The sequence below is a fragment of the Poecilia reticulata genome, linkage group LG12 (assembly GCF_000633615.1).
Source record: "Poecilia reticulata strain Guanapo linkage group LG12, Guppy_female_1.0+MT, whole genome shotgun sequence".
Lineage (NCBI taxonomy): Eukaryota > Metazoa > Chordata > Actinopteri > Cyprinodontiformes > Poeciliidae > Poecilia > Poecilia reticulata.
This window is the reverse complement of record NC_024342.1, coordinates 9,926,666-9,936,380: the sequence shown is the minus strand read 5'-3', so window position 1 is coordinate 9,936,380 and position 9,715 is coordinate 9,926,666. Positions and strand designations below refer to the sequence as shown.

The 9,715-nt window shown below is 39.9% G+C and overlaps 1 protein-coding gene across 1 annotated transcript; it reads left to right on the top strand.

Moving 5' to 3' along the window:
• On the top strand, positions 1 to 8,732 carry klhl8 (kelch-like family member 8). Its single transcript, XM_008423788.2, has 12 exons — positions 1 to 103; positions 2,422 to 2,641; positions 2,736 to 2,797; positions 3,319 to 3,484; positions 3,573 to 3,893; positions 4,514 to 4,700; positions 5,108 to 5,251; positions 5,446 to 5,557; positions 5,638 to 5,806; positions 5,888 to 6,047; positions 6,479 to 6,680; positions 7,212 to 8,732. The coding sequence occupies exons 2-12, from the start codon at positions 2,444 to 2,446 to the stop codon at positions 7,333 to 7,335; spliced, it is 1,845 nt and encodes a 614-aa protein (XP_008422010.1). The 5' UTR covers positions 1 to 103; positions 2,422 to 2,443; the 3' UTR covers positions 7,336 to 8,732.
• Positions 8,733 to 9,715: the final 983 nt, after the last annotated feature.

Here is a 9,715-nt window from a genome sequence, read left to right as displayed (position 1 = left end):
CATTTTCTGAACTACAATACCCATGAAGCACTTTCGGTCATAACAGCCGTGCCAAACGTTCCACTCAAAGAAGCCGGCATTTCAAATCTTTCTGCGATATGAGGTATCTAATTTATATATGTTAGATATAACTTAACTTTTTAGAACAATTTACTGTAATTTCTATCATTCTTCTATGAGTATTTTGATAAGTTAATTGTTAAATCCTCGCCGTTCCCTGCCAAGCTAGCTGTCATGCCGTTGCTGTTAGCAAACAAGCTAAGTGTCAACATACCGTTAGCCTAGCTAGCTTAATTTATCACGTTAATGATCGTCGAAGCGATTAATTTGATCAGTTGACGAAGAATTACGAAAACTGATGGTCTAGAAATAGGGTTGTAAACTACGTGGTAACTAGTTTATAACCGTACATGACAATCTGTGACGTGCAGTTTAAGCTGTGATTTAATTTTAGCTTTCGTGCCCTGTCTTAACAAACCCTTTATATAGCTGCAGTGCCTTTGTATAATATATAATGTATTTCCCCCCATGAGTCTTGAATGACAGCTGGGGTCAGATATACTAAGGATCTTTTTAATCATATTGATTCTTAACATTTATCACAGCATTGAATAAATGAATATGTCCAATATAGGACATCTGATACTTTTTTGCATACTATTTAGAGGAAAGTGTAGAGCACACAGTCTGTAAACAGATATGTTTGTTTCAAAATGGGTAAAATTTTATCCATTTTATGAATGTTATTTGTGACAGGATATTGAAAAGATGTGAAAAATATGACTCATCCTTGTCAAAAACACAAATACTTGTCAGCTGAAAAAGAATGAAAATCAATTTTAGCATTTTCATAAGTCTGGATTGACATGTAAAAAGAAAACATGGAATGGAAAAATATTTGGATTCTTTATCCAGTTGAGAACAGGATAAATATTATGTTGGTTTTTTTTTTTAATAAGCCATTTTGTGGATTTAAAATCATAGATGGAATAGGAGTGCTATATTCATTCAAACATCTGTCAGTGTGTCTTTCCATCTCTTAATGTAAACTCTTCATCATTCCATTCCTGTCTCTCCATCCTTTCTTCCATTTTGCATTTCCAAGTCTCCTCTTGGTGTTTTATACATAATTAGGCAGATTTTAAAAGTGGAAGTTGAACTTTTGAATAAATTTGAGTATATGTACAACAGGAATTATTATTATTTTTTCACAGAGCAGGAGGCTTTTGGTTACCTGTGAGGCTGAAAAGTGCCGATAGATCTGTTTTTAATAGAGTGGATGTAACGTAATGCCTCAAAATGTCGAGGAACTACAAAGTGAAACAGAGCTGATGAAAGTCTTTTGATCCTCAGTTTGTTTGATGGGTCTTGATGTTTTCTGCTCTCATAGCTGAGAGGACTAGTGATGAGGGGTGGTACACTGAGCCTATTCAGAGTCAGGCGTCCAAAGCTTAAAAGATACAGTACAGCTGCCATGAGGTGTGGGTGAAGTTTCCACATTGTGTTTTGTTCTCTGACTCTCAATGGTGAACAAGTCTTAAATGGTTTTGGCTAAAGGCTAAATAGTGTTTTCATCGGATTTATCAGCAGGTAAGATTTTTACGTAATCTTCTGTTGCAAAACAAACAGCTACTGTAATCACTTTTTGTTTTTTTTTTTGCTTTGTCTTTATCACAGGGCATCACACTATAACCCAGTTTCAGTTGCACATAAGTTTACAATATGTTATTGACCTCTTCAAGGTGCAGTTATAAAAACTTTAGTCACATTTATGATGTTTTGATGACTGCAATGAAATTTAATACCTGTATCAGCAAAGAAAGTCTGTTCAAACTAAAGCGCTCATTTTATTCAGATTGTGAGGTGACAAATATTACTCCTATCCATGTCCTTCAGCTGCCAAGCTGAAATATTTAGTCTGTTCTCATTATTATGGAAATTCCTCAACCTGACCTCTTCTGTATTTGTGGGGAAATGCAGCAGAAAGTTGCTAGATTTCTTTCTTCTTTTTTTTCTCTTTTTTTTTAATGGCCAGTGTTGGAGAAAAAAGGGCTGTGGTAACATTGATGCTAAGCAGAGATGTGCCAGTCTGGTCCTTAAGATCTACTATGCTCCAACTTTTAGATGCATTACTGGCTTGTTACCAGACCTCTGTGGAAGAGAGATTTCAGATGTGTTGGAGAAAGGAAGCAGGATAATTTCTTGAGAATTGAACATCCCTGTTGTAATGGTGTGAGTTTTTTCTTTTTTTTTTTCTTTCTTATGTCTTTATAAATATCTGGGCAGCTTTAATCATAACAGTCCTCTTTAAACGCAGACTCTAAGATCCGTCCAGCTGAAGTTTCCCACTCGCCTGCTTTCTCATGCCATGATCTCTTTATTTGAGCAGTTAATGATGTTTGACTCTCTACACCTTCGCAGGTGTCATTTCCTGTAGCCCACCATGGCATCGGGGGATGTGGTGCCAGAGCATGCCAAACAGCAGAAGTCCAAGGAGAAACGTCCAGGAAACAAGGCGCCAAAGTCAGAATGTGAGGCGGACGGGTCATTTGTGTTTGAGGCTCACGAAGCCTGGAAGGATTTCCATAACTCTCTCAGGCATTTCTACGAAGTCGGCGAGCTGTGTGACGTCACGCTGAAGGTAGACAGGGACACGTCCACTGTTTTCTCGCCAGAATCAAGTGAAATGCGGCATGTTTTCTGTGTCATGTATTCTGTGTTTCTCCTTTTTATAGGTTGGCAGTAGGTTGATACCGTGTCACAAGTTAGTTCTAGCTTGTGTTATCCCCTACTTTCGGTAGGTTTAGTTTATGTCTTACATACACAAGATATCCTTTGGTTGCTTTTCTATTTGTTTGAAACATCTGTCAGCAATTCAGTTTTCACGTGGAAACAAGGAGCCTGGTCCGTTAGAACGATACCACGTGTGCCACATCAGTGGTAGTTTTTAATGAGGATAATGTGGCTTTCTTTAAATTTATGTGTCGTTTTGATGTTTTCGGTTGAACATGGTACCTGAAATCAGTTGCTGTTGTTGTTTTATATCTGTACTTTCAACCTGTTGAGTCATTGTTCCACCTTGTGGTATCATGATGGTAAACAAGCATAACTAGCTGGCTACTTATAAACAACATGCGAAATAGCAGTTGCAACTTTCTTTCTTTTTTTCTTTTTTTTTTATTGCAAGGAGTTTCTTTTTTTAATTTTAGGTAAAATTACACCACAAAATGAACCAGTTTGGTCACAGATTAGTTGCTTTTTTTTTTTTTTCCAACTGGCATGGATGTCAAAGTTTTAGGGCTTTGTTTCTCTCCTCAGGGCAATGTTCCTATCAGACATGTCTGAAGCCAAACAGGATCTTATAGAGATTAAAGACTTTGATGGAGATGCCATCCAGGACCTGGTGCACTTTGCCTACTCCTCCAAACTCACTTTGACCGTCGACAACGTTCAGCCGCTGCTTTATGCCGCCTGCATCCTACAGGTAAACGGAGAACTCCCTCTCAGTAAGCTCTTTAGCTTAGCCGAATGTATCATTTTGAATTTCATGCTCCTCTGCTCGTCTCTGTCAGGTTGAGTTGGTTGCCAGAGCTTGCTGTGAGTACATGAAGGCCCACTTCCACCCCACCAACTGCCTGGCAGTGCGGACCTTCGCAGAGAGCCACAACCGAGTGGACCTGATGGACATGGCTGACCGCTACGCCTGCGAGCACTTCACCGAGGTGGTGGAGTGCGAGGATTTCACATGCGTGTCGCCCCAACACCTGCGCACGCTATTGTCCTCTTGTGACCTCAACATCCACTCAGAGACACAAGTGTACAACGCAGCTGTGAAGTGGCTGAAAGCGAACCCACAGCACCATGAAGCCTGGCTGGACCAGATCATGTCTCAGGTTAGAGGAGGGAAGACTTTAGTGGTGTATTAAATGATGAAAAATGTTTACCTTGACTACAGTTACTAATAAAGGATTCCTACACGCAGCGTAGGACAGTAAGGAATTTAGTGTCGTTTTCTCAATTTGTGTGGAAAAGGAATGAATTCAATTATTTTAGACTTTATTTCGCATGTCTAGAAGTTGTCTGTTCTTCATTCTATTCAGTCATCTTTACATTTTTTTTTTTTGCTTATTAGTGTCTTGTCTGTTCTTTCCCTTATCGTGTTTTCTTCTGTCCTTGTGTCTCAACACTTTTCTTTCTGGCCTTTTTTCTTGTTTTCTAGTTCAGTTCACTTTTGTTCATTCTGTGCATCATTCCATTAAATTGCCTTCCTCCTCATCCTGTGCTAATAAATAATTTTACCCATCTCCTACCTGCTGTATTTATTTAAGAATAACAATATTGATATATAAAATCTACCCTTTATTGAACTATTTCCCATTAATTTAGATAGATTTCTAGTATTTTAGATTTTAAACTGGGAGGAAAAGAACTAACATCTCAAACTAACATCTGCATCAGCTCCACATGCAGTTTCATTTCTTGACTCAGTAGTTGGATGCACTGTTCTGTCCAGGTGCGGCTCCCACTGCTGCCCGTGGAGTTTCTGACGGGAACCGTGGCAAAAGAAGAGATGATCAAGGGGAACCTGGACTGCCGTGACCTGATGGATGAGGCCAGGAACTACCACCTCCACCTGAGTAACAAAGTGGTTCCGGACTTTGAGTATTCTGTCCGTACCATCCCACGGAGGCACACCGCAGGTACCGCTGTAACGGCAACAGTCAGTAATTTCTGCCGGGCTAAAAATACGCAGCTACCCACGAGAAACAAACCGGGTTTCTGCATACAGATGCAACAAATTCAAGGTCATACCGATAGCGCCTTTTAAAGTTTGATGAATTAAATGTTCTTCTCAGTTTGAAATTTGTTTTTTGCATGTAAAATCTGAAAAGTGTGGCTTGTAATTGCCTTAAAAAGTCACTTATTATTTAGGTGACTTCTGGAGGCAATTTGTTGGACTGAATTTTATTTAAGAATATCAGAGTTTTGTAGATTTTGAAAAGCTCATCAAAGGTTATAATCGTAATGTGACTCAAAAATGTTGTGTTTGTCTTCAAGCTCAAAACAACCGGTTATTTGTGTTTGTTGCGTTCGTCTCCTTGTCTAGGGGTTCTGTTCTGCGTCGGGGGACGGGGAGGTTCTGGAGACCCATTTCGCAGCATCGAATGCTACTCCATTACTAAAAACAGCTGGTTCTTTGGTCCTGAAATGAACAGCAGACGCCGTCACGTGGGTGTGATATCTGTCGGAGGTGAGAAGAGAATCTTGTACCAATGTATCAGAAAATAAAGCAAAACATGATAAACGTTATGTAGCTCACACAGTATGGAACTCAGTATTGATAAAGTATTTGTCACAAATTTGAAGAACTCCCGGTGATGTTATTTTTTTGCCTGTTTGTTGGGAAGTTCATCCTTCATGTTGGGTGTTTCTTTCCTAACACAGGTAAAGTGTATGCCGTCGGCGGCCATGATGGCAACGAACATCTGGGGAATATGGAAATGTTTGATCCGCTCACCAACAAGTGGATGATGAAAGCCTCCATGAATACCAAAAGGTACACACACAACGTGACGCGTGTCAGAGCGCCGTTCATTTCCAGTCGTTTAACTTTAATGTTCCCTTTTGTTTTTTCAGGAGGGGAATAGCACTGGCAGCTCTCGGCGGTCCCATATACGCCATCGGAGGTCTCGATGACAACTCCTGCTTCAACGACGTAGAACGTTACGACATCGAAAACGACAGCTGGAGCGGCGTGGCTCCGATGAACACGCCCAGAGGAGGAGTTGGATCTGTGGCTTTGGGGGTAAAAGCACGAGGACAAAATCGATCATTTGTTCTGTTCATTAGACGATTTGATTCTCAGCACGTTGTTGATTGTCTTTAGAGCTACGTGTACGCAGTGGGAGGAAATGATGGCGTGGCGTCACTTTCCAGTGTGGAGCGGTTCAATCCCCACCTCAACAAGTGGACGGAGGTGTGCGAGATGGGCCAGCGGCGCGCCGGGAATGGCGTCAGCAAACTCAACGGCTGCCTCTACGTTGTCGGTGAGAGAAACGCGGCGTCTCTTGGACTCCCGTCGGGTTATGTAACGTCGCTTGCGATCGTAAACTGCAGGTCTTGAGAAATGCAGCTGAGATGTACAGAAAGTTCCCCCGTTTTGATGCACACTCATCACATGCTTTGGGTTCACACCCTTCAGTTTTATACACAAAGGCTTGAATTGAGACAAAAGTTCATGTTTTGTAAAGCTGTTTTGGTCACTTATTCACAGGCCGGGTTTTTTTATTGCAGGGGTTGAAGTTAAAGAGTTTCTTCAACATTTATGGTGTTAGATTGCAAAGTCAATTACAATGTTATTCTGCTCAGATTCCTACATCAGTTTCGCATGTAACTGTTTACATTATATATACGCACTCGTTTTACATGAGGGCAACCATCTTTTAATAAATGTATCTTTTTCGGTGACGTTTCTAAGGTGGCTTTGACGACAACTCCCCCCTGTGCTCCGTGGAGCGCTTTGACCCCCGGATGCACCGCTGGGAGTACGTGGCAGAGCTCACCACCCCGCGCGGTGGAGTCGGGGTCGCCACCGTGATGGGCCGAGTGTTTGCAGTCGGGGGACACAACGGGAACATTTACCTGAACACGGTGGAGGCTTTTGAGCCGAGGATGAACAGGTGAGGAGAGAACATCGCTGCAGCATCCAGAGAGACTTTCTGGATGCTGCAGTATCTGTTTTTCTTTAATGGCTGATTTTTATTGTTTTTTTTTCCACAAAAACAGTTTGTGTAAGATGAAGATTTGTGAAAAACATATCTGACTTGACCTTATTGGAGCTGAAGTCTCCAATAAGCAGATTGTTTGTTTCCTCTCCGATCAGGTGGCTTTTTAATAATTTAGCTTGCTACATATTTCAATGTGCTTCATAAACTTAGCCCTTTGCTTAGATGGTCAAAAAAATGTTTCAGCTTCTCTCAAAGCACAGCGTGTGATGTAACAGATGGGTTAAGGAAGAAAATTACATTAAAACAGGGCAGGACTTTATCCTTTTGAAATTTTACTGAGTGCATAAAGTGATTTTTTTTGTGAAAATTCTTTTGAGAATTGTATTGTCCTTAAGTGTTTTCTGAGTTTTTTTTTTTTTTGACCTCACATGGATTTGTTCAGCTGCAGACTTTTAACCGCCTCTACAAATTTCATTTTTTCAGATGGGAGCTGGTGGGCTCCGTGTCCCACTGCCGAGCCGGAGCCGGCGTGGCCGTGTGCTTGTGTCACGTCAGCCAGATCAGGGACGTCGGCCAGGGCTCCAGCAACGTGGTCAACTGCATGTGACGACCGCCCCGCGTTTGACAAGGTGACCGACCGCAGCGTCACCGTCACCGTCAGATCCAATCGCAGCACAAAGCACATGGCGAGCGAAGCTACTACTCGCCTTCACGCCGAAGGCCGATGTTCGGTCAGCACACCGTATCCGAGGATGATTAGGGAAAAGTAATAGACTTGAATTTAAAAAAATATATATACACACAGACAAAATTTTATGTCTCTAAACTTCTGGTGGTATTTGCAATCTTTAATGAAGTATTTTGTACTTATTTTTTTTTGTTTGTTTATTTGTTTGAGTAGATATTATTTGCTGAGCTCTTATTTAAAGGAAACGTCCAGAGGATTAACGTATTCAGAATAAAGACTGTAACTATAGGGCCAGTATGAAAGGATTTAAAGTTCTCTGAGAAGACGTCCGCTACTTCGCTGCATTTGCTCCGTTTGTCCGGATCCGATGTGACTGATCGGTATCTTACTGGCTCGTTTTTATCAGTTAGGATGTGAAGTTGTCTTCCTTCGCTCTTACTCCCAAGTTTTTGTCCCAGCATTTTACATTTTTTACACGTTCTCTCCAGTTTTAAGCTGAACCAGCCGACATTTATCCTTTGATTAATCCGATAAGGAACATTGCCGGTCAGCGAAGCCTAGAAACAAATCAGTCCTCGCTTTCAGGATCTTTTAACGCTCGGACTCACACTCCTGCAAGTGCCAAACAGAACAAACGCTGACAAATCCAGTTGAAATCTGCTGAATTAATATTGATTCTCCATTGCTGACAGAGGCGTCGTAAAGAAATCAGAGCAATACGTTTCACCGCTTCAGTTCGACAATATTTCCCTTAAAATTTGAGATTTGTGAATGATGATAGCTGGCCTGTCAGAAATCCTAATCGTTTTTGTTGTTTTAGACATGTACACTGTTCAGACGAGGTTTGTACTTGCAAACGGTTCCATTATATTTCAATATACATGTAAACATTTTTTGTATAATCGAACAATTCCTAACTGTGTAATCCATTGCTGTTCTCTATTTTCCTAGAATAGACGTGAGGTCTGAATATATTTTTGTCCAAATTAGAAAATTTCATGTTTTATGTTCATACAAGTATGTCAGTTTAGCACAAGTGGTTCTGCCATATGGAAGATTTAAAATATTTATAACCTTTGGCAGAATTTTCATAATAGGACTACAAATGACTCTTTCAGATATGCTGTTTGTACAAGATAAAAATACAAAGTGTTACACAAATCTTGTGTTAAATTTAACAACAATTTTTATAGCAAACTTGAAGCCAGTTTTGTGTTTTTAAATGTTAATGTGTGAAATGTGAGGTGTTTGACTATATTGTGCTTTATGAACATAGTGTTGGTATGAAATTATTAAATAAAGTTGTTTGAATATTATTTAATGGGGTGTGTGTTTTCGCTTCTCAGTCTAGCTTGCAGTAGTTGTTGGCCATATGGCAGGAATATTTCATAGTGTTTTTTTAGTTTTTAAACGTACTAAAATTTCCCTATAAGAGTTTTTTTATGAAAAAATAAAAAACATCTGATTACCGGTAGTTTCTCAGATATTCATCAGGGACTTAAACGTGACTTAAAAATGTTCAATGTGGATGAAAGAATTTTAATGAACTTTAAAATTAAGAAGTAGGTGCACACATTTGATGCAAGTTTTCTCTAATCCACACAGGTTTGAAAATGATACATAGGCTTAAATATACACAAGCTGGCCCTCAGATAAAAAAGCTCTTGGCAAGTTCTAGAAGAGCCGTGATGCTCTTCTTGCTGTTTTGTGATCTTAACCCCACTGAGAATAAATACAGTTTGTTCCACGAAGCTAGCAAATTTAAATTAGCTCTGCGATTAAGTATCCATCCAGCAAAAGTTATACCACAAGACCTTGCTTGAATGTAGTCAGACTTTTGCATTACAAAAGACAAACATCATTCTGTAAGTGCTTTCTCTTTGTACTAAAGCTGAAAGGAGAAAAATAAATTAGAGACCTGTGTTTTCTGGAAAAGTTCCTCGCTAATAAATTACTAGACACTTCATCCATGAAGAACAAATGAAAATTTCATTTTAAATGTTTTGCAGCATTCTATGAAGGCTTGTTAAAAAGTAACAGGTGGAAGCCGATCAGAGCAGTTTAAGTTTATTGGTGTCTGACATGCGGTGGCTTCTGGACTTTTGGGTCATCCTGTCAAGAGTATTATGTTTATTCCTGCAATCATCCTGTAATTAAATTGTGTAATGTGTTTTTTTTTATTATTTGTTTGCATACAACAAAGACTTGGGAGTTTTGAGGAAAAAGACTTAACAGTATTTTACTTCCTGTAGGTGTAAAGTTCCATTTGTAATTTTCTGAAAGCACTATCTGTTGCTCT